We start from the raw sequence: 25,162 nt of genomic DNA, 5'->3' as shown, positions 1-25,162 counted from the left end.
CTCTTCTGATCCAGCTCCCTGCTATGGCCTGGGAAAGCAGAAGATGGCCCAAGTCCTTGGGCCCCTGCACCTGTGTGGGAGACCCAAAAGAAGCTTCTGGCTCCTGGCTTTGGATCGGAACAGCTCCAGCCATTGTGGCCATCGGGGGAGTGAACAAGCAAATGGAAGACCTCTCTCTCTCTCTGCCTCTCTGTAACTCTGCCTTCAAATAAATAAATAAATCTTTAAAAAAAAAAAAGAGAGAGAGAGAGAGAGAGAGAAAGAATAGAGAAATCAATAACATCAATGAAGCAAAATATTCACAAGAGATAGGCATTCTTTGTCCTTTTCTTGAAATTTCTATTTGAAATTATTTCCAAATTTAAAAAAAATTAAATTTGTTTCCTACTGTTACCTATCAAAAACAACCTAAGAGATTTTCATATCAATTTAGATTGGGCAGGTTCCAAAAAAAATTGCAATAATTAAGAGCACGAGTTTCAGAGTTAAGACAAATTTGAGTTAAAATCCCAGCTTGGTCCTTACTGAGTCCCTGACCTGAAAGAGTCTCAATTTCTTCATCTGTACAATGGAGAAAATAATGCTTAGCTGAGAGAATTATTTGGAGCATTACTAGGGCTATAAAATTTCATAAATACCCAGAATCATTCTGGTTATTGTAACAGGTGAGTACTGGCAGTGCTGCTGTTCCTTGTAGGCCACGGAGACGCAAAGCTGACCAAAACACAATTTATGACCTAAAGAGCTTCTCAAAACTAAAGTTCAACCCAAAACAGCAGTCTGCAATGGGAACAGAAATAAAGCGTGCCACTCCTGGGGGTGAGCCTGGAAGGTGGCACCGAAAGTGAATCTCAGGGGACAGGTCAGGAGTTCCCCAGGTGGCAGCCGGGTAAGGGAGGTAACAATGGCTGAGTTCCAGGGCACACAGGGGAGACAGAAAATATGTCCAGAAAGCGGGAGGAAGAGGGCAGTGCAGAACAGGACTGGAAAAGACAGCAGGATCCAGTGGTAAAACATGAAGAGCTGGGGACAGCACTATGGCACAGTAGGCGAAGCCTCCACCTGCAGTGCCACCATCCCATATGGGTGCTGATTCAAGTTCTAGCTGTTCCTCTTCAGATCCAGCTCTCTTCTATGGCCTGGGAAAACAGCAGAAGATGGCCCAAGTGCTTGGGCCCCTGCACCCATGTGGTTCAAGAAGCTCCTGGCTGCTGGTTTTGGAACAGCCCAGTTCCAGCCGTTGTGGCCATTTGGGGAGTGAACCAGTGGATAAAAGATCTTTCTCTCTGTCTCTCCCTCTCTGTCTATAACTCTACCTCTCAAATAAATAAATAAAACTTTTTTTTAAAATAAAAAAGTGAAGGGCTATGCACCGTGCATGTCACATGTGGGTGCTCTCCTGTGTCTGTGTGCATTGGGAGAATCCCTGTAGTGAGCTTCTAAGTGAGGAGTGACATGACCAGGTTGGCGTTGGAACTGCTGCTTTGCCATAAAGGTAACCTAGTGATTATCCCTTCTGATGGGGGACTCCCAAGGAAAGGCCAAGCAAACACCCCTCGAGCAAGTCTCTTCTGATTTCATATGCCCCACCCACAAGGTGGCAATCAAAGCTCCCACTGACAGGCAAGGCTGGCTGCCACATGATGCAGATGCCATACACAGACACACACAGACATGCACTCCCACAGAGAGAAGGGGGGATGGACCCCAGGCCCACACTGTGTGTCCGTACAGGGCAGTGGGCGAAGGACGGGGAGACCAAGCCCGACGGCCATCAGAACTGCGAGCCAGCAAGGTCCCCTGCTACACCAGGCATATGCGCCCTATACACTGGGTCATGAGACCATGGGCAGGGCCAGGGGAGCAACAAGCACTGGGATAGCTAGTGGGGAACAGGCAAAGGAGACAGTGCTTTCCAGCTAGGACCAAGCCCCGTCCCTCCTCTCCCCGGACTGCTCCTCACCACCCCATCACCCTCAGCTTCTTCATCTCTGGCTGGTCTTTCTGACCTGGCTGAGCCTTCCCTTTGGCTGAATCTTCCCCCTTGAAAGGAAGGCTTTCTGCCCACACTACGTGGTGCCCCCTGGGCCTTCACACACAGGACCAGACTTTAAACTAAGAATGTTCAAAGGGCCATTACATTTCCTCTCTTTTTAGTTAAATGTTTGCGCATGTAATAGAGATAATGAAAGTTTAAATTCATTTTTTTGAGGACATTACCATCAAAATGTGGCTCATTACTATTAGAGTTTGTCTCTTACATCATCTTACAGGTTTTTAAGATTCATATTTCTCTCATGTTGTAGTGAGAAGGAAGAAGAATGTGTTTTCACAGGCTATTCTCCTGTGGTAATTAAAACCTTCAACGCTTAAATATGCCGGAAAGTTATTTGAAAATGTGGCTGGAATTTAGAGCCCAGGACAACACGGCTGTGCCATCTGGGGCGAAGCATTCATCTGGCGATTGACCTGGCCTGAGGTTACCTCGGAGGCGATGGAGGTGAAGCTGCTGCTGAAATGCACATGTTTGTGGATCTCACTGCCATTGGCGGTCAGCAGCCAGTCCCCGAAGGCCTGGTCCCCACCAGCCGACTGGTTGCTGTGGCTCTGGTTGGGCAGGAGCTCGGCCAGGTCCCAGTGGTATGATGGTGTGGCGCCCACAAGCGCGATGAGAATGGCTTCCGTGGCCACATAGAGCTGAAAGAGCAAACACAGAACCAGAGCCTGTAGGCGTTGATGGAACAAAGACATAAGCCTCAGCCATTCTCGCTCATTGCCCAAAAGATAAACATTGGAATTTACTCCTGGCCCTTGGATCTCAGCTGGGTCTCATACCCTATTGCCTTCATACCCCACCCTCCATGGCCACCCGAAAGACCAGCTGCTGGAACATCTGAAAGATCAGTTCTAGGAATTCCTCTCTACCTGCTCCGCTTACCCCACCCCCATCCCTAGCCCTCCTAAAATATAAGAAGGTTCGGCCCCTGGAGTCTGGGCCTTCTGCCACATGGTCCATCATGTCCACACCTGTAGTTGGTCACCTACCTCTGCGAATTTATTTTCTCTGAATAAATCTGGTCTGGCTATAAATTCATACATTGCCTCCTCTCTATTCTGCACTTTTCCTAACATATGTGACACTTGCAGGCAAAACCCACAATGTCTGCAAACCTTGAAAGACCCATTCCTTGCCTTTGTGTTTCCATGAGCTACAGGAATACCAGAAACAAAGGAGAAGAGATGCTGAGACGTCTACTAGAACAAAGCCACCAGCAAGCCTGCTCAGAAAGCACTTCATGCTTTTCCAGGGGGTTTTCCGCCTACATTTGAGGTATGTCTGACACCGAGGACTCTGCACTTTTGCTGGACACCATGGAGAAGGACACATCACTGGCTCTGATTTAGAAGATGGAACATGAGAACCAGTGTCGTGGCACAGCAGTTGGAGCCACTGCTTGACACCTGCTTCCTATGTGGGCACCGATCAGTGTCCCAGCTGCTCCACTTCTTACCCAGCTCCCTGCTTGGAAGTGGCGGAGGATGGCCTGGGAAGGTGGTGGAAGATGGCCTACGTAATTGGGCCCCTGCCACACATATGGGAGACCCAGAAGAAGCTCCTGGCTCCTGGCTTCAGCCTGGCTCAGCCCTGGCTGTTGCAGCCATACGGGGATGGCACGATCTCTCTATCTGTTCCTCCCTCTCTCTGTAACTCTGATTTTCAAATAAATAAATAAATCTTTTTTAAAAAAGATTGAATGTTACAGCTATTCCTTCCTCTATACTCATCTTCAGCTCAGATAAGCAGTCATCAGAGGGCCTGGAACGTGCTGGCTAATAAGAGACTGTGGCATAGTTAAGTGTCACAGGAAACAGTATACATAATATGGCTTCATCAAGCAGGTAAGCATAGTTTGTACTTCAGTAGGTACTATTTTAAAATATTGTATAAAACTCATTAGAAGATTTATAGAAACCCAAAATCCCAAGCATAGATATTCATTTCATAACCTTTAGCTGTGTTTAAACTCGATTTAATTTAATCAGCCGGCCCTCCACAAAGAAACAGCATTTCATTCATTCTCTCATTCATTCATCCGAGAAATATTTATTGAACACATATGCCATGTGTCTTTGATTGTTTTGGGCTTTATAGCTACTTACAAGTGGGCTTCTAAGTCCTATGCAGTTTTTTATGCTATGGATTTCCATGTACATGAGCTCTCATTGTTGGATGATTATTTCAACTTAGACTTTAAAAAAAAAAAAATACACAAAATAGTCTACTCCTGAGTAAGACGATCTTATTTTATGAATCAGTCCTTATTAACTTAAAACTTGATGTCTTAAAATACCTTTAAAACCTTAAAATATAAATAAGTATGCACAAAAATACAAAATATGAGCTTTCTCTATAGACTATAGTGACAAGCCCACTAGATGGATGAGTGGACTGAGACACAAAAAGGGGGAGGGACTTGCCACAGACTCATCTCCAGTGCACCAAGAACTCCCTGCAGTGCTCCTTCCTTGCCCTCCTGCAGGGGCATACTCATCTGTAGGTGGATACACTCAAGAGCCAGCGGCAGGGCAAGTTACCTCGAGTAGCTGACAGAAAGAGAAGAGAAATCGTGACACTGTGGTGTCATCACAAAAGCTAACGTAAAACCCAACATGTGAATCTTTCCCCCGACTCTCAGTAAGCCTGAAAGGATACGGCGGTCTCAATCTATTTCGAGTCGATTGAATGTAGGCCTCTGGAGACGAACAGAGCTGCCACAGGGCAGGATGTGCGGGTGATTTCTTATCAGATGCCAAGGAAAACATGTTCCCAGTTTTACATGCTTCCTGGCCCCATTTGCATTCCATTAAGGACGTTCTAGAAGAGGGGCCATCAGCTTATAAAAACAAAAACTTCAGTAGTTACAAGAACAGAGATCGTACGTTCCGCAGCAGCTATAATTACTAAGCCACTCTGACCCATTCAGTAGCCGCGCCTCCTAAGGACAATCTTAGAAGTGAATGGGTTGGTGTAAAGCAATGGAAAACATGGGGCAGGGACTCAGAAGATGACTCAAGACACACGTTCCAGTGAACACACAGCCTTCGACAGGCAAAGCAAATGAGATGCTGTCTCTCCAGAAGTGCCCTTGCCTATTACTGTTCATACCAGTAATTCACTGCACCCAGAAGGTACTTTGTCCCCTACCCCTATCCCCGATACACATGTGAGCTTTTCCATCCTCCAAGAGGCACCTCCATAGATCACCTCCTCCAGGAAGCCTTTTTTACCTGCTGGCCCTCCCCTAACCCCTCCAGAGTCCTCCATTGTAGCCACTTGCCCCAAAGGCCCACCTAGACTTTTCTGGAGAAGGTGTCATTTTCTTTACTGGATGTAGTCATGGAGTTACTCATCTTATTTTTTCAAGGGCGGGATCTATATCTGATTCACCTTGGGACTCCCAAGGCCAAATTCAAGGGGAGGAATAAATGCAGGATGGAATACAAATCCCAGGAGCACATATTCCCATAATGCTAACTATGTGCTAGGTACTGCTGTAGGTTCCAGCTGAACTATTAACACATCACACTTTTACCCAGATTGTTCCAGGATAAGCAACATTGTAGGTAAAAGAGGAAATGCTCCAATCCTCTAACCTGACACGTGTTTCATTTTGAAGGCCACCTTTATCAGGAGGAACTATAACCTGGAGAAAGGAGTTCATAAACAAAGAAGGGGTGTTGACACATACCCTTGTTCATAATCCAGGGAACAGCAAGACCTAGACAGTCTTGCTGTATTAATCAGTTCTATTTCTAGCAATCTGCAGCCAGAATAAGCGCAGATTTTCTTTTCTTTTATTTGACAGGTAGAGATATAGACAGTGAGAGAGAGAGAGACAGAGAGAAAGGTCTTCCTTCTGCTGGTTCACTCCCCAAATGGCCGCTACGGCTGTTGCGCTGCACCAATCCAAAGCCAGGAGCCAGGTGCTTCTTCCTGGTCTCCCATGTGGGTGCAGGAGCCCAAGCAGTTGGCCATCCTCCACAGCCCTCCCGGGCCACAGCAGAGAGCTGGAATGGAAGAGGGGCAACGGGGACTAGAATCCAGCGCCCATATGGGATGCCGGCACTGCAGGCAGAGGATTAACCAAGTGAGCTATAGCACCGGCCCAGAATAAGCACTTTCAACCTTTCTTATTCTTTATTCTCCCACTCCCTATAATGTCTGCCTCACCTACTCCAGGCAGGAGTATCTACAGGTATGCACGCACACAAGGTCAACAGAACACACGGGGCCACAGCTCTGCCACCAGACGGACCAGAAATTTGCAGCTCTCCTTTGTAGTGTGAGCCTCAGTAAAACAGTGCTAGCCTCTCTGTGTCCTCTGATCATGTCAGTTTTGCTGACAGTAAGAGAGAGAGAGAGGGAGAGAAGGCAGGAAGTAGTGATACTACAGGATAAATGCTATGCAAGGTGCATCCTGAGCAATTAGGCCAGAGAGCAATGCTTAAACTCTGCAGGCAGATTAGGTCCTGGATACCAGAGCCACATATACAGGCCAAATGGTCACAGGAAACCAAAGACAGTTCAGGGCTTAACTAGCTATGGGGATGTACCACCTGCACACAGAATATGGGGGTGGTTTTCCTTGGTTTGTATCTTTGGCGGTGACAATTTCACACAGCTCTCATCATGTTCCTTTTCCCTAGAGAACAAAAATATTCTCTCATTCTTCTCTCTTCTATTACTCTACAAGTACCATGCACACAGTATTTTTGTCTAATGAATCACACCCATCAGCAGATGGGCCTTAAAACCACAATAAGAAACCACCATCCATTCTCCTTCAGAGTGGGACTAACATCATCTCAAATAAATCATTATCTTCTCTAACTCTACCTCCAGGGAAGGGGAACAAGAGCCACAGATGGCTCACTATTTTTCCCCTTTCAATGTAATTATAATTAGAAAAATGACTAACATGCATGAGGGGATTGAAATTTTAAGTTTCAGAAAGCAGAGGTTTTAAACGTAATTTTATACTAACACCATTATGAGGTTTTATAATACTCCTCATGAAACCAAAAAAGTATCTCATAAATTATCTCATCACAGTATCTTGCACTATGAAGTCATAATTAAGTGGCATGTTTATTTTGTAAGGAGAAAAAATAATGAGATACAGAACAATTACATGTATTGGCTGAAGTTAGGTATCTAACACTAAAAGCAGGACCAAAATGAGAATGGGAGCCACCTAACTTTGGTGCCAGAGCAAAATGGGGAAAACAAAAATCCAAGATGATGTCAGGGGCTGGCAATGCAGCACCAGCAGGTTAAGCTGCAGCTTGCAACACCGGCATCCCATAGCAGATGGCTGGTTTGGGTTCTGGCTCCTCTGCTGCTGAGCCAGCTCCCTGCTGGAAAGAAGATCCCTTGGGTGACTTGCCATCCAGGTAGGACACCAGGGGTGGAGTTCCAGGCTCCTGGCTTCAGCCTGGCCCAGATCTAGCTGTGGCCATTTGGAGAGTGAACCAGCTCCGATGGAAGATTGCACGCTCGTGCTCGCGCTCTCTCTCGCTCGCTCTCTCTCTCTCTTTTCCTTCCTGTCACTCTGCTTTTCAAATAAACCTTTAAAAGATGATCTTATTGTTTTCGTACATGTTGATGTTTTATACATTTAGTACTGTTATTTAATTAACTCTACTGAAAACAGTACCTGAGCAAGACCATAATCATCTAGGCAGGATTACATGCCCAGTGGCCCCAGAATGCACCTCTTACTGCTGCTCCCTCCCCATTCTAATCCATCCACATTATGTCTCCAGATCAGTGTCCCCAAAAGTCCACACAGATCTCTTCTGGTCAAAACACAGTAAGGAATAAATGCTAAGTGTCCACTTAGCACTCCGGATCCTCCACCACATGGCCCAAACGCCAACCAGTGCACATTCAAGCTTTCTGCACTGGCTGTCAGCTGCCCAAGCACGACTTACTTACTCACTACGTGGTGTGAGAAGCACATGCAATCTGTAACCAGTACGCCTTGACCAATCCAAAGCTCTCTAACCCTCATGCGTTCTGGGAAGGCTGGACACTAATGCTAAATCTTTCTCTAACCCATTCCTATCGAAGTCCCCATGCAATGGTCAACGGGAATGCTCCTCTAGTGCCCAGCAAGTTGCAGAGCGCTATATAAACAGAAGCGACCAGGGTCTCCCAAACTGTGGTGAGCAGGGTCCAACCCCTAGGTCTTGGTGAGTCTGAGTTTCTGCTTTTCTAAGAAGCTCCCACAGTGCCGCTGGTCTGTGGAACAAAGGCGCAGGCTGGTCCCTCTTCTACACGTTTTCCAACCGCATTTTTTCCACCTGAAACAACTTCCCATTTCTCTCAAGTGCAACCTTGAATGTGCAGCTCAAGCCAGCCAGCTTTCTGAAAGCTTAAATGAACCACTCCAGACCTTACTGCCGCCTTTCTTACTTTGCAAAGCATTAGTTAGCTACATCACTTACTGAGAAAACACTGCTTTGCAGCATTATTTAATTGTGCAGATTCAGTTACATACTAATTTTCTAATGATTTGTCACCTCCCAAAGGAGATCTACATCTCTTTAAGTAACCCAATGCAGCACTCCATACACAACATTCTACCATACGTGTACTCCTGCCAGAATGGCAGAGCAAAAAGAAATGATGAATTAAAAACCAGCAGTCCTAACTTTGGTTTTCTTTTCTAAAGACTGATTTATTTATTTGAAAGGCAGAGTTACACAAAGAGAGAAGAGGCAGAGAGAGAGAAGTCTTCCGTCCACTGCTTCACATCCCCAATTGGCCGAAACAGCTGGAGCTGTGCTGATTCTAAGCCAGGAGCTTTTTCTGGGTCTCCCATGTGGGTGCAGGGGCCCAAGGACTCCAGCCATCTTCTATTGCTTTTCCAGGCCATAGCAGAGAGCTGGATTGGAAGTGGAGCAGCCAAGACTCGAACCAGCCAGCGCCCATATGAGATGCTGGCACTGCACGTGGTGGCTTTACCCACTACACCACAGTGCTGGCCCCAAATTTTGGTTCTTACCACTAATGAAGACTCTGGACAAATTGTTTTATCTTTCTCTCTCACAAGTAAAACGGGAATACCACCATTGGACTACCCCTCCTTCTGTTATTTCAGTTTAATTCTTTTGACTTGTTTTTAAGATTTATATATTTGAAAGGCAGAGCTTAGAGAGAAAGAAGGAGAGAGGGAGACAGAGAGAGATCTTCCACCTGCTGGTTCACTCTCCAAATGGCTGCAATGGCCAGGGCTGGGCCAGGCCAAAGCCAGGAGCCTGGAACTCCATCCGGATCTCCCAGGTTGGTGGCAGCAGCCCAAGCACTTGGGTTGTCTTCTGCTGCTTTCCTAGGAGCATTAACAGGGAGCTGGATCAGAAGTAGAAAAGCCAAGGCGTGAATCAGTGCTCACACGGGATGCTCGAATCTTGGGTAGCGGCTTAAGCCACTGTGCCACAATGCTGGCACCAGCTTGACTTTTTTAATGTTAGCAAACACCACCACTTCGCAGTACACCATATTATGCGCCTCAGGGGCAGCCAAGATGAGTGAGATGCCGTCCTTTCCTTCAAGGCACACACAGTCAAGTGAGAACAAAGACAGGTCCAAAGCTAGAACTACAAGGCAGACTGTGACGAATGCTGTGTTAGCCGTAGTGGCAACGAAGCTTCGTGAGCATATAAAGGAAGCAGATGTGAATTCCGCCTAGGGAATCAGGAAATGGCTGTGAGTGTGATACTTGAGCAAGAAAGTACAATACAGCTAGGGAGTTAATGAAAACAGGACTCAGGGGAAGGAATTCTTCCACAGAAGCAATGGCCCCGAATCAGAAAAGTAGAGAATATACATTTAGGGAACAATGAAGTTATCATGGGGCTAGCTCAGCTTTTCCCAAACTTCAGCCATCTGAGTGGCCCTTGCAAGTGTCTTATTTACCTGTTTCCTGTCTGCAAGTATTTACTTAGTATTCTTTTTAAAAATCAATTTAAAAATTTTTACTTAAGTAAATCAGCATAACAGCAAAGTTTTACAACAATAGATTATTACTTGCCCGACAGAATTATGAAAATAAACACAGTGTTACAATGCCAAGTGTGGACCGGTGTGTTTTCACTTAAGGTGGGGCAGGACTGCGGAGTGGGCAGTGAAACACAGGAGCAGGTATTGTTGATACGGCACGGCAGCTGGGCCTGCCACTGCTCACCAGTTCTCTGGGTGCTCCCTCAGCTGCTCTGGCTCCGTGGCCAGCTATGTTTGATTCTATGATGAAAGGCATCCTCTTCTTCAAGGCCAGGGGCAGTGAGAATGACACTGACTTCTGCTGATTCAAATGGGCTCCAGATCTTACCTTCCCTTCCCGACTGCCTGCCCTGCAGACTCGAACTCCATCATCCACAAAGACAACAGCTTGACAGGGACTGCTAAACCAGCCTCTGCCATGTTATAATTCATTAAGCCTCCATAAAGTTATTCATCAATCACATATGACAATACTCCAGAAAGTCTGTGAAAATATGAAATTAAAACATGCTTATTTTGCTGCAAAAAATTTTCCAAGATCCACGCAGAGTTGTTTTTAAATAATGTGCAGTTGTCATGAACTTTTTCAAATCAATCCAAGTCTCCCATGTGGGTGGCAGGGACCCAAGTACTTGAGTCATCATTTGCTGCCTCCCAGGATGCATCAGCAGGAAGATGTATTAGAAACAGATTAGCCAGGACCTGAACCCACATGGGATGCAGGCATTCCAAACAGCAGCTTAACTGCTGCATCAAATACCTGCCCAAAGAGCCAGTTTCTTCTAAGACTGCCTCTGGGGGCTGGCGCTGTGGCGTAGTGGGTAAAACTGTCACCTGCAGTGCCAGTTCTAGTCCTGGCTGCTCCTCTTCTGATCCAGCACTCTGCTTTGGCCTAGGAAAGCAGTAGAAGATGGCCCAAGTCCTTGGGCCCCTGCACCCACGTGGGAGACCCAGAAGAAGCTCCTGGCTTAGGATTGGCACAGCGCCAGCCATTGCAGCCATCTGGAAAGTGAACCAGCGGATGAAGACCCTTTCTCTCTCTCTCTCTCTCTCTCTCTCTCTGTCTCTCTCTACCTCTCCTTCTCTCTGTGTGTAACTCTGACTTTCAAGTAAATAAATAAATCTTAAAAAAAAAAAAAAAAAGAGGCCAGCGCCGCGGCTCACTAGGCTAATCCTCCACCTTGCGGCACCAGCACACCGGGTTCTAGTCCCGGTCGGGGCACCGGATTCTGTCACGGTTGCCCCTCTTCCAGGCTAGCTCTCTGCTGTGGCCAGGGAGTGCAGTGGAGGATGGCCCAAGTGCTTGGGCCCTGCACCCCATGGGAGACCAGGAGAAGCACCTGGCTCCTGCCATCAGATAAGTGCGGTGCACCGGCCGCAGCGCACTGGCCGCGGCGGCCATTGGAGGGTGAACCAACGGCAAAGGAAGACCTTTCTCTCTGTTTCTCTCTCTCACTGTCCACTCTGCCTGTTTAAAAAAAAAAAAAAAAAAAAAAAGACTGCCTCTAACAAACTAGTACTTGAAAACTAGTACTCTGAAAACCTCATGTTCAACACTGATCTCAGGGCCAGCAGTGTGGTACAGTAGGTTAATCCTCAGCCTGTGGTGCCAGCATCTCACCTGGGCGCCGGTTCTAGTCCTGGCTGCTCCACTTCTGATCCAGCTCTCTGCTATGGCCTGGGAAAGCAGTAGAAGATGGCCCAAGCACTTGGGCTCCTGCACCCTGTGGGAGACCCGGAAGAGGCTCCTGGCTCCTGCCTTCAGATCGGCCCAGCTCCAATCGCTGCGGCTATCTGGGGAGTGAACCAGTGAATAGAAGATCTTTCTCTCTGTGTCTCGTGCTCTCTATCTTTAACTCTACCTCTCAAATAAATTTTTAAAAATCTTTTAAAATTTTTTTAAAAAGAATAAACTGATATTTTTTGTGTGAACCTAATTTAAGTGCTCTTGTTTATAAACACACACACACACACACACATCTCCATCCTGGGGGTTTTGCTTTCTGCTTCTCTGGCTGAGTTGTCACTGACAGAACCTTAGGCAAGTAAGGCAAAGTATATCATCTGTTGAATCTAGAATTGGCACATGTATGTTTGTGACATCATTCCCTGTGTTATTCTACTTGATATCCTTCATAATTCACAAAGAAGTTTTCAAAAATAAAAATAATAAAACAGAATAGTGTTATTAAATTGTAACTATATAATGTCTCCTGCCAAAGCCTAAGCCTCCTTTAGCTCTAGTTCACTCTCTTTGTTAAAGACAGAAACATCGGGGCCAGCATTGTGGCATAGTGGGTAAAGCTGCCACCTGTGACGCCAGCATCCGATATGGCTGCCAGTTCATGCCCTGGCTTTTCTACTCCCAATCAAGCTCCCTACTAATGGCCTGGGAAAAGCAGTAGAAGATGGCTCATGTGCTTAGGCCATCCACATGAGAGACTCAGATGAAGCTCCTGGCTCCTGGCTTTGGCCTGGCTAAGCCTGGTTGTTGCGGGAATCTGGGGAGTGAACCAAGGGGTGTTACTCTCTCTGTAACTTCAACTTTCAGATAAAAAATAGTAGAACAGAAATATATGCAAATATTCTGAGAAGTGCTAGCCCCACATGAGACTTTCTGCATAAACAGGATTAAGAAGAACTAAAAGGGTTGGTAGGGGTGGGTGCACCATTGTGGCATAGCAGGATAAGCCGCTGCCTGTAGCACCGGCCTCACATGTGGGTGCTGGTTCGAGTTCCGGTGCTTCACTTCCAGTCCAGCTTCCCACTAATGTGCCTAGCTAAGCTTCAGCCTGGCCCAGCCCTGGCTGTGATGGTCATTTGGGAAGTGAACCAGCAGATGGAAGCGCTCGCTCTCTCGCTCTCTCTCTGTAGCTCTGCCTTTCAAATAAATAAAATAATTTTTTTAAAAACAAAGAAGAAGAACTAAAAAGGGAAAAGCCCTGCCACTTTACAAGCCAAGAGTCAGAAGCTTCTTCCAGGTCTCCCACAGGGATCCAAGCATCTGGGCCATCCTCTGCTGTTTTCCCAGGTGTATTAGCAGGGAGCTGGATCAGAAGTGGAGCAGCTGGGACCTGAACCAGCGCCCACATGGGAGGCCAGTGCTACAGACGGTGACTTAACCCACTACGCCACAGCACCGGCCCTGAGTGTACTGGTTTCTGTAAAAAGTCTAGAAGGCTGTGAGTACACCCAGATGTGAACATGGTTTCCTGCTGAAAGGCAGAGGCTCTAGTGGTGGTGTTTTCTCTTCTCTGGTCTCTCTTTTCTCTACAATCAGCACATACTATTTGTGGAGTGTTATACTGGTAGGAATCCCACGAATGGAGACACCAGTTTCTTTGAATGTTAGGTCAAGTCAGAGAGGAGATTCCCAAGCTGTGTGCATCTCTGGATTTGAGGGCCTCTTTCTTCTTTTATCTTAAATTGTGTTTATTTTCATTTTCTTTGAAAGGTAGGAAGAGAAAGAGGGAGAGGCAGACAGACAGAGATCTCCCATATGGTAGTTCACTCCTCTAAAGCCTAAAACAGCCAGGGCTGGGCCAGGCCAAAACCAGGAGCCCACGTGGGTGGTAGGGACTCAATTGGTTAAACCATCATCTGCTACCTCCCAGGATATGCATTAGCAGGAAGTTAGATCGGAAGTAGAACTGTCTGGGACTTAACCAGGTGCCCTGTTATGGGATGTGGGTGTTCCAAATGGCAACTTAATCCTGTGCTAAACACTGCCCCAGTGTCCTCTTTCTTGTTTGTTTTTTTCCCTAAATATTTACTTATTTATCTGTAAGGCAGAACAAAAGAGAAAGGGAAGAAGAGGGAGGGGGAGAGAGCGCGAGAAAGAGGGAGAGATGGAGAGAGAAGGAGAGAAGGAATCTTCTGTTCGCAGTTCACTCCCCAAATGGCCATAATAGCCAAGGCTGAGCCAGCCCGAAGTGAAGCCCGGAACCAGGAACTCCATCTGAGTCTAGCACATGAGTGGCAGGGGCCCATGTTCTCAGGACATCTTCCGCTGCCTTTCCAGTTGCTTTAGCAGAGAGCTGGACCGGGACTCAAACCAGCACCCTAATAGGGAATGCCAGCATCACAGGCAGAGACTTCACCCACTGTGCCACACATCTACCCCAAGGTCTCTCCCTTCTCAGACTGCCTGTAACGCTGGTGATGAACCAAGCTAGTGCTCTGAAAACCTCTCAGTCAACACTGACTGACACAATGCCAATTACAGGTCCTGGGCAACTTTAAGAAATCCAAAACTTGTAAAACGAGTTAAACTTTCATATTCCAGCCACTGCCAACAAAGCAGTAAAGACTGTGGGGTCATGTGCCATCTTGCAGCAAAGCATTCCAAGCTGGTGTTCTTTCTGCCACAGGTACATGGCTTGTCTTCCTATTTGTAATGACATGTTGTGTGCTGACTTGGTAGGCAATACCGTCTCTGTGCAGGCACACTGCAGACAGTTGTGCGGGGCCTTCATGAGCATGCTGCTGGGAGTCTGGGTGCTGCAGGAGCATCAGGCTGTTTCCCGATGGACACCTCTAATTCTTGAGATGTCCCAGGGCCAAAGGAGTTCTCTAAACCTTCTGGAATCTTCCTGCATCTTCACCACCTCTCTGGATGGAAATCTGGATGTCTGACAGATTTGCAACATCATCTGCTTTACACCAGGGGGCAGTGTCTGCCCAAGGTCCACAGAGGCTTTCCTGAGGGTGTACTGGGGTCAAGCGTGGTTGTGGTCTTTGACCTGTGAGGCCGCATCCACCTAAACTGGTGAACACCAGGCAAATGTTCCCCAGATCATCACAAATTCTCAGGAGACGCAAACTCCAGGCTACCAGCTGAGGGTTCACAGAACTAAAATTTGATGGTAGAAGCAGCATAAAAACTTGCCCAAGGGCTGGCATTGTGGCTTGGCGGGTTAAGTCATCACTCTGGGCAATGGTTAGTGTCTGGGTCGCTCCACTTGCGATTCAGCTCCCTGATAATGAGCCTGAGAAAGCAGGAGAAGAAGCTACTTGGTCCCTTGCCACCTGTGTGGGAGACCTGGATGGAGTTCCAGGCTCCTGACTTCATCCTGGCCCAGCCAGGATGTTCCTCTAATCAAGTGTGTCTGTGTGGTGGCCATTTGGGGAGTGAACCAGATGGGAGATCTCTTTCTGTCTCTCTCTCTCCCCTCTCTGTAACTCTGCCTTTTGAACAAATAAATAAATATTTAAAAAAAAAATACACACACGCACAAACTAAAAAACCCTGCTCAAAAGAGCAGAGATCCCTCCCTGGAAGACTGGCCCGTGTTTTAGAGTCCTACCAGAGAAGCTCTTGCTAATGCCCTCCATTCTCACCCAGGCTGGAGCCCTGGTGGTGGTGAGAGCAGCCCAGGCACAAGCGCTGGTCTTGTGACTCACTCGTGTTTGGTGTGAATTTCATCACTTGCTTAGGGTATGAATGTCCCATGGAGAGAGAGAGGGTGACAAATACAAGCAGGTGGGAATGGCAATTGTGCCAGCTTCCCACAGCTGATAAAACTCTGTTTCATTCATCTGTGCTCAATGACCACAACCACAGACCACTTGATTAGAGGAACACTGAGTAAAAAAAAGAACTAGTATTCTTGCAGAGCAAACTACCATTCTCCCTTAGATGTGCCTATCCTTTAAAAAAATTATAATGTACTTGAAAGGCAGAGAGACAGAAATATCTTCCATCTGCTGGGTCATTCTCCAAATGGCCATAACAGCTGGGGTTGGCACAGGCCAAAGCCAGGAGCTAGGAACTCCATCCAGGTCTGCCACGTGGGTGTAGGGGACCAAGGACTTAGGCCACCTTCCACTGCTTTCCCAGGCACAATAGCAGGGAACTGGATCAGAAGTGGAGCAGCTGGAAAAAAAAAAGAAAAGAAGTGGAGCAGCTGGGACTCAAACAGACGCCCATATGGGATGCCAGCATCAGGCTAGAGGCTTAACCCTCTGAACCACAGGCTGGCCCCCATCTGTCTATTCTTTGCACATTTTTTAGTTAAAAAAATTAACATGGAAAAGCCAAATGAATGAGATTCAAGATCCCATCCACAAAAATTAACAAATGGTGGCATCTTCTATATTTGCTTCACAGATGCAGGTGCAATCTCCCTTGTCCACTCCTCAGGCCTACCCCATCCAAAGGGGCAACCAAGTTCATGAGCCAGGTGTTGATCCCTCCACGGCAAGTGCTTATACTTCTGCATTGCTTACATCTACTCTTAAACCAAATGTATTATTTTGGGCACTTTTGAAATTTCAATCAGACATATGGCACTGTATATATCACCCTGCTTAAATTTTCATCCATATAGCTGTATATTAATCAAGTTCATTCATTTTAGCTGTTGTATTCGTGAAATTTATACCACATTTTACATAGTCCCCTTGTGAAAATCATTTAGGTGGCTTCTAATTCTTGTTATCATATACAGTGCTACAATAAATGCACATGTTCAGATAGGGTGAATGACCTAGGTATCCAACACTAAGTTTTAATTTTACCAGAAGCCTCTCTTCATTTTCATCCCACCTGCACTGTTAGACTGCTAACACGTTAAGTGTGAAATGGTATTTCCTAGTCATTTTAATGTGTCCATCCCAGATGACTCCTGAAGTTAAACATCTTTTCACTTATTGAATACTACAGCTTCCTCCTCTGCAAAATACCCACCCAATCACTCCACTTTCTAAAGTGCTGCGAAAAGATACATCATGGATAACGCCAGCGCACTGATAGTTCCAGGATCTGAAAAATAAGGTTGGAGTTTTTGGAAAGTTTTCCCGAAAACAATGCATTCCTAAACAAGACGAGATTCATGACACAGCATCACAATTCCACTTGTGAAACCAATGCCTCTTTTTTTTTTTTTTTTTTTTTTTTTGACAGGCAGAGTGGACAGTGAGAGAATGAGAGAGACAGAGAGAAATGTCTTCCTATGCCGTTGGTTCACCCTCCAATGGCCGCTGCGGCCAGTGCACCGTGCTGATCCCAAGGCAGGAGCCAGGTGCTTCTCCTGCTCTCCCATGGGGTGCAGGGCCCAAGCACTTGGGCCATCCTCCACTACACTCCCGGGCCACAGCAGAGAGCTGGTCTGGAAGAGGGGCAACCGGGACAGAATCCGGTGCCCCGACCGGGACTAGAACCCGGTGTGCCGGCGCAGCAAGGCAGAGGATTAGCCTGTTGAGCCACGGTGCCGGCCCCAATGCCTCTTACAGGTTACATGTCCCTATCACTCGATGTCTTACTTTTTTTGCAAATTATACTGCAATATATGATTCATGATCTGAGGAAAATAAGAGAGCTGGGGCCTCTGGCTTAGAACGAAGAAAGGCCCATTTTCATTTCAAGAATGAAAACCAAAGGATTGTATTCCCACCTTCCTCCACGGACAGCCAGGCAAACAAGTGTGCACACACACACACTCGCAGCAGTGTTGAGGATGGCTTCAACTCTGAATCACCATCAGAAAAGAAACAGTAATAATCGAGATAGTTATTCACATTTAAATACCACAAACAGCTCTGCCCTAGGACAGGGCAAGTCCATTTTGAAGGTAAAAATTTCTGTAGCTGTCAAATTATCAATCTTATTGCTTATTTATAACATTTTTACATATTTTTTCTTTAACTTTTTGTTGATGTAGTTGAAAACCACTGGCCACTGTTATCAAGGCACTTTCTTCTTACAATGCTAAAGAGAAATCTGCAAAATCTGCCTCTATTCTTTATATATCCGGAAGCAGACCGCTGTGAAAGTTGCCAATTGTGTTGGCAAGGAGTGTGAAAGGAAGTCTCTCAGTCGATGGAAATTGGATAGCAAGGTTACTGTTGATCATCTACATGATGGCATCAATCATTCAAGAAACATTTAACCTAAGGACTTCCTCAGTTGGCTTCGCTGTGTGCTTTTGTCCTCTTAGTTTGAACTTGGATGTGTCTGACATAAAAGGAGTTAAAGGCATTTAAAATATAATGACAGGGCATAGCGGGTAAAGCCACCACTTGCAGTGTTGGCATCCCATACAGGTTCCAGTTCAAGTGCCGGCTGCTCCACTTTGGATCCAGCTCTCTGCTATGGCCTGGAAAAGCAGTAGAGGATGGCCCAGGTCTTTGGGTCCCTGCACCCAGCTGGGAGACCTGGAAGAACTTCCTGGCTCCTGGCTTCGGATTGACGCAGCTCTGGCCATTGCAGCTGACTGGGGAGTGAACCAGCAGATGGAAGATCCCTCCGTCTCTCCTTCTCTCGCTGTGTGACTCTGACTTTCAAATAAATAAATAAATATTAAATATATATATAAAACACAGTTCCAGAAGAGGATCACATAGAAGCATCTGTGCGGTTTCCATCTCTGTCCCTCTATGGCTTTGTGCTGCTCAGCTGGGCTGAGTCGTTAGCAAACCACAGATACAGCAATGGCCCCTGCAGAGGGGAGGCCCCCTCTCTGGCAGTGCTGCTGTGCACTTGGTTCACACTTTTCCAGAACAATGGGAAGAAAACAGCAACCTCCTTCCATGGAAGCCAAGTCAGTGAAAAGGGCTTCTTGCTTTTCCTGCTGTTGTGGGAAGCCACGCCTCATCCCCAAGAATCGTCCAAGACGCAAGCATGTAATGGCAACTCCTAGTCCTCCTACGCCACAGGCAGGCCCCCCAAAGCCCAAAACACCTCCAACCACAGACTTGGCAGAGAGGTGTCTCGGGAACTCCACTCTCATATCCAGGACAGCTTGGGGCAGCCCTATGGAGACCATGCAGCCCAGTGGGCTGGGTGACAAACACGTGGCAGCTGACAGGGATTCTCTTCTGCTTGGACTGGAACAGCTCCTCCACTGGCAAACACACAGCTACCGGCACCTCCCAGGCCCCATCTACAAGACAAACAGTGAGTCACTCATTCTCACACTACGACCTGGTCTTTGTATGCCACATAGTGACCATATGTCCATTAAGGTTTATTGAACAATTACAGCTGTGGGCTTAGAACTCATTAGCAAATGCTAACCAGTGAGGTCAACCATAAACAGGAGCAGGTAAGGTAAACTTGAAGGTCCTGAGTCCAGAACATGCCATTGGAGACAAACTTATTCCAAGTGAGGGGCAGGGACCACGATGACACAGGACTCAGAGGGTGCAGAGAGGGAGGGGGGAAACTGGAGCTGCTCAGGGAGGAAGTGTGTTCTTTAACTCTTGATTAGAACAGAACAAGAAAGAGTAGGCTTCATGGTTGCAATTTTACTTTCTGTGCACTAAGCACTCTTTTGCCATTTAGCATGAACATTTTTTTTCTCCCTTGGAAAAGTGCATTTAAAGCTAAAACAGCTAGCTTAAAACTTCAGGACACTAAGAGTATTTCAAAAATTGCACAGAAGTGGCATCTCATGAAAAAATTATGCATGGATTGCAGCCTCATACAATATGTTTGTGAGCTGAGAACTGCACTTGATTCCAAGATCAATCTATCATTTGAATGATCCTTTTCTAGCTGGTGATGAAATCAATGGCGCTCTTCAACATTTTATGTACAAAGAGAATCACTAAGTCAACCCCTCCTCCCCACCCAACCCTGCCCCATCTTCCTGTTGAGCCATTGCCGCATACAATGTTTTAGCAACCAGCTGACTAGGAGTTTACCCAGGCCCATCCCTTACTTCCTGCAGAATAACCGTTAGCACCCATTGGACTGTAACTACCTGGTTAACTGCCTGCCTGCCCCACCCGCTAGAATACAAGCTTCCAGAGGGCAGGGACTTTCCCACCATGGCCTTCTTGTGCTCAGCACATATTTGGTGCTCACTGTATGCACTGACTGAAGGAACGAGTAGTCTCACCATTGACATTAACATAGGGTTGGTGAATGAAATGCCTTTAGAATATTGAGAGAAGCAACAGATGCCAACGGGCCATTGAAGTTGGCCAAGGAGGAGCAAACGGCCTGGCAAAGCCAATCTGTGGCCACTTTTGGCATGTGGAACCTATGTTCTTAGGCTGGGGTGTGCAAGTAGGGTCTGAGACTTCTCAACAATGAGGAAGGGTACCCAGTGTTGTACCCACACACTGTAGACGGCATTCTCCAGCTTATGAATGCCGCAGCGGGCCGGCCTCGGGGCTGAACCACTTAACCAGACGGGGCTAAAACCTAAAGCACCGAAAGCTCCTGGAACAGGGAGCCCCGTCCAACCTCAGGAAAAGCTGCCAAGTGGACACCCAGAGCTGGAGGAGGCCGCCCCAGATGAACCTTTTGTCTGTGGGTTACCGGGGCTGTGTCCCAGCTTCCCCAGCGACCGTGCCACAGGTAGGGGACACGCCCTGTCATATTAGCAGCGTCTTTTAGGAAACTCCTAATGCAGATAATACAATTCTGCGTCCCCCTCTAACCAGCCCATGGAACGAAGTACTTCCCCCCTGTACACTTACTCCACCCCTCAAGGTGGCGGCGTAGGGGAACCCGGACGCACCGAAGAGGCCCGGAGACCTCGGCGCCGCGGGGCCCACGCAGGCCATCGCGCGGCGCCCGCCACGCCTCGGCTGTTGGCAGAGCCTCGGCCTCGGCCCCGCGGTCCGGCCGGGAGAGGACGCGTGGCGGAGCCGGCGACCTCGAGCAAAGAAGTGGGGCGGCGGCGGGGGCGGCAGGGACTCACCTGCAGCAGCACGGCCAACAGGAAGCACAAGTACATCTGGTAAATGCCCATCTCCCCCACGGCCTGGAACGCCTCCTCCACCTCCATGGCGGGCCCCGCGCGCACGCGAGTCCTCAGGCGCCGGCAGCGGCGGCGGCGGCGGCGGCGGCGGCGGCGGCGGCGGCGGCGGCGATGCGAGCGCGGGCGGCGGGGCCGGGGCGGGCCGGGGCGGGGCGCCTGCGCGGGCGGCGGGGCCGAGGGGCGGACCGCGGCGGGGCCGGGGCGGGCAGCGGGCGAGCGGCCAGGCGGCGAGGGCTGAGGGGGGCGCTGACGAGGCGGCGGCCTCGGGGCTTCCTGTGCAAAAGTCTCGGGGCGGGCGGTGCGTGCCGCGCGGAGCCCGAGGCCTGAGGAAGTGGGGCGCGCGCGAGTGGAGACGCCCCGCGTGGGATCCGTAGGGCGGATCCGCGTCGTTCGGCCTTTTGCGCAAAGCCGGGGGCCGCGCGGGCGCGGGGAGTTCCAGAACCTTCGAGGCACCGTGCTGTGCCGCGTTTCCCCGCAGGCCTGCTCCGGTGGTTCAGCGCTCAGGGGGCCGGCGAGTGACAGCAAAGCCGTGAGGGCGCCTTGAAGGCGGGCAGGTGCGGTGGGCCAGGCCTCAGAGGTGAAGACACAGGTTGAGCAGGCGCCGATGTACCCGCAGACCCCGAAGCTTGATTCTTTGTGCATTTTTTTTAATTTTTATTTATTTATTTATTTATTTATTGACAGGCAGAGTGGACAGTGAGAGAGAGACAGAGAGAAAGGTCTTCCTTTGCCATTGGTTCACCCTCCAAACAGCCGCATAGTCCAGCCCAAGACCCCGTCCTGGTTAATACTGACGAGAAATGACCGCCGGCTGGGGTCCTTGTCTTGCCAGCGACCTAGCTGCGCTTCCAGAATTCTCCATGGGTTCTGGTGTCTGCTGTAGAGTCCTGGTAGCCTACCCTTTACTGGCCACCTTCTTTCTTAGGGTAGCAGTTAGAGGAACGCCCACGGTAGTTGGATGCCATAAACTGTCACAAGAGAGTTTTATTTTTGCTCTTTCAAAGAACACTTTCTCTATGGGTTTTACTGAACGAAATGCCTTTCTTGAGCTGTTTCCCGGGACTTCTGGACATTATCAGATGTTGAAGTTTAACAGATGTTTTGTTTTTATTTCTTGACCTGATCCTGTTGTTTTTCTCCTTGAATCTGATCATCTGGTCTGTGAGGGCTGTAGGGTTTTGGGTGTTGAACTTCATTGGAGTAAGTTCTACTTGATGGGGATTTTGTTATTTACTGCTGATTTCGGCTTGCTAATGTTTTGTCTAGAAGTCTGCATCTGTGATTGGTGAAAGGGGCCTATAATTTTCTTCCTACTGCTCTTGTTTGAATTTGGCAGTAAGATTATAGTAGCTTCATAACATGAGTTGAAACTCTCCTTTTAAGCCTCGGGATTTAGCTTGCTGTGGGGAGAGAGAGAGAGATGGATTGTATGGCTTTGTGTTTCTTCTTGAATCACTTTTAATTATTTTTTTCTAGTTTTTTTTTTTTTCCCTAGAAATGTTTCTATTTTGTTTGGTTTTTCTATTGTTTTTGGAATAAACTTGTTTACATTGTTCTAGGGTTTCTAAAATTAATTTTTAAATTTTTATTTTGTTTATTTAAAAGGCAGAGAGATAGAGACTGAGATCTTGCATCCACTGGGTCATTACCCAAATGCCTGCAACAGCCAGGACTGGGCCAAGCTGAAGCCAGGAGCCAGGAACTCCCTCTGGGTCTCCTGGCAGCAGGTGGTGGGAACTCTGTGAGGTGCTTGAGTCATCATCTGCTGCCTCCCAGGGTGTGCATTTGCAGGAAGCTGGAATCAGAAGCAAAACCAGGACTTGAACCCATGCAGTGTGATATAGGAGGTGGGCTTACCAAGTTCTGCACCAAATGCCTGCCCCTTTCCTGAAGTTTTTAAAAATCATATTCCAACTGTATTTATGTGCTACTTTTTGTTCTTTAAGTATTATTCATTTTTATTGTTCTGCTCTTACCATTTTTACCATTTTTATTGTTCTGCTAGAGATTGTCTGCCTTATTTTTTTTTTAAAGAACCAGTTTCTGTTTTATAATTTCTTCCATTATCTCTTTGCTTACTAGTTTGTGGATTATTTGAATTCTTTCCTTTTTTTTTAATCGACTTTTGTTACTCTGTAATTCTTCTACCTAGGTGATAGGCTTTCAGCGTGCCCTTTTAAAGTATAATTATATGGAAAGCTGTACATTTCTTTCTAAATACTATTATGCTCTATCCCTAATGTAGCACTTCTGTTGTCCTTAGTTTTAAATATTTCATGACATTGTAATTTCCTCTTTAACCAATGAGCTACTTTTAATGTTTTTTTAAAAGTTTTTAATTAAAGGTTGTTGCTGTATCTAGCCCTGTAATGTTGTTGATTACTGATTTAAAAGATGATATTAAATCTTGGAAATGAAGCTTGCTTAAAACCTACTATGTGGTCATTTTTAAAATATGTCCTTATGATTTGAAAATAACATATAGTCTGCATTTGTTGGCTATGAGATTTTCTGTAATAGATCAAACTGGTTAATTTTATTGAAGTTTTCTATTATTGAATTGGATATATCAGCTTTTAACAAAGATTTATTTATTGGAAAGACAGATTTACAGAGAGAGAGAGAGAGATCGATTTTCCATCCACTGGTTCACTCCCCTAATGGCCACAATGGCCAGGGCTGTGCCAGGCCAAAGCCAAGAGCCCAGGACTTCTTCCGAGTCTCCCACATGGGTGCAGGGGCCCAAGTGCTTAGGCCATCTTCTGCTGCTCTCCCAGGAGTATTTGCAGGCAGCTGTATAAGAAGTGGAGCAGCTGGGTCTCAAACCAGCACCCATATGGAATGTCGGCATCACAGGTGGTGGCTTAACATGCTATGCCACAATGCTGGCTCCTATTATCAGTTTTTTTTTTGTTTGTTTTGTTTTTTTTTGACAGGCAGAGTGGATAGTGAGAGAGAGACAGAGAGAAAGGTCTTCCTTTTGCCGTTGGTTCACCCTCCAATGGCCGCCGCGGTAGCGCGCTGCGGCCGGCGCACCACGCTGATCCCAAGGCAGGAGCCAGGTGCTTATCCTGGTCTCCCATGGGGTGCAGGGCCCAAGGACTTGGGCCATCCTCCACTGCACTCCCTGGCCACAGCAGAGAGCTGGCCTGGAAGAGGGGCAACCGGGACAGGATCGGTGCCCCGACCGGGACTAGAACCCGGTGTGCCGGCGCCGCAAGGCGGAGGATTAGCCTAGTGAGCCGCGGCGCTGGCCCCTATTATCAGTTTTTAATAAATGTGTCAACATCATGTGAAATTTTTACTGTTTTTGATCTTTTATTAAATTGTCTCTTTATATCTCTGTAGGCTTATAATAGTATTAACAGATTGATTTCTTTTATCATGAAGAAATAGTTCTTTTCATGCTTTTTGTCTTTATTTTTATTTTGTCTGGTGCTAGCATTGCATCATCCCTGTTTGTTGTTGTTAATATATTTTCTTGTAGTCTTTTTATTCTTATATCAGTTTTCTGTTTCAGTCCTTTCAGTTTTGTTTTGTTTTAGTCATATTTGTGGAAGAAGATCTTTTTTTCATCTAAGTTGATAGTCTGTTTTTAAATACCTGAGTTAAATCATTTATATTTATTCTGAGTGATTTAAGGTTATTTCTCATGTTGTGTTCTCTAGTTACTATCTTCTTTCTTTTTCCTTTCTGGCCACCTGTTGAGTTATTGAAACTTTAAAAAAAAAATTTTCATTTATTTTTGTATTTGAGAGACAGCAAGAAAGAGGAGAGAGAGAGAGAGAGAGGCAGAGAAAGCTCTCAACCGTTTGTTTACTCCCCAAGTGCCTGCAAAGGCTGGGCTTGGACCAAAACCAAGGCCAAGAGCCCAATTACTTGATCAATCACTGCTGCTTCTTAGGGTGTGTATTAGCAGGAATTTGGAGTCTGGAGCAGGAGCTGAGTAATCTACCCAAGAACTCCCCTAGGGAATGCAGTTGTTGCTAACCAAAGTCATGACTGCTAGGCCAAACAACTGACCCCAGACTATTTTTATACTGCTCCCTCTCTCTAGTTTGCTGTTTTGGGGAGCTACACATTTCATTATCAACATTATTTTGGTAGCTACTGCATTTTTAGCATGTATAGAACTAGTCTTTCTACAATGTTTGTAGTTATTTAATAGGTCTATCCTATTTTTAACCTGGAAGAGAAATTACACAAGACTGGAAAATTTTGTTAGGCGAGTCAAGAAGTGACTATCATGAAACCAGCAACATTATTGTAGAAGATTAATATTAAGTTTTTTGATTAAGAAATAATCCAGTTTTAAGAAAAAGAATCCAAAACTTAGAAATAATAAAAAAGCAAAAGAAGATGGTACATTTTTTCCAGTGTAGTA

At 46.8% G+C, this 25,162-nt stretch overlaps 1 protein-coding gene across 3 annotated transcripts in view; it reads right to left on the bottom strand.

Annotated features, from left to right (window-relative positions):
• SLC22A15 (solute carrier family 22 member 15) overlaps window positions 1-20,830 on the bottom strand; it is an 85,968-nt gene extending 65,138 nt beyond the window's left edge. For 2 of the 3 annotated variants that reach the window (XR_009865958.1, XM_062192031.1), the window contains exons 1-2: window positions 20,719-20,830; window positions 2,485-2,697 (exon numbers count right to left, since the gene is read on the bottom strand). Coding sequence is in view for 2 of the 3 variants with exons in the window: in XM_062192031.1 (XP_062048015.1) it covers window positions 2,485-2,697; window positions 20,719-20,805 (300 nt within the window). In the remaining variant the exon portion in view is untranslated. The remainder of the gene's footprint in view (window positions 1-2,484; window positions 2,698-20,718) is intronic. The other variant, XM_062192033.1, reaches the window with a different exon arrangement.
• Window positions 20,831-25,162: the final 4,332 nt, after the last annotated feature.

The sequence above is a fragment of the Lepus europaeus genome, chromosome 5 (genome assembly GCF_033115175.1).
Source record: "Lepus europaeus isolate LE1 chromosome 5, mLepTim1.pri, whole genome shotgun sequence".
NCBI classification, from domain to species: Eukaryota; Metazoa; Chordata; class Mammalia; order Lagomorpha; family Leporidae; genus Lepus; species Lepus europaeus.
This window is presented reverse-complemented; position numbering and strand designations above follow the sequence as displayed.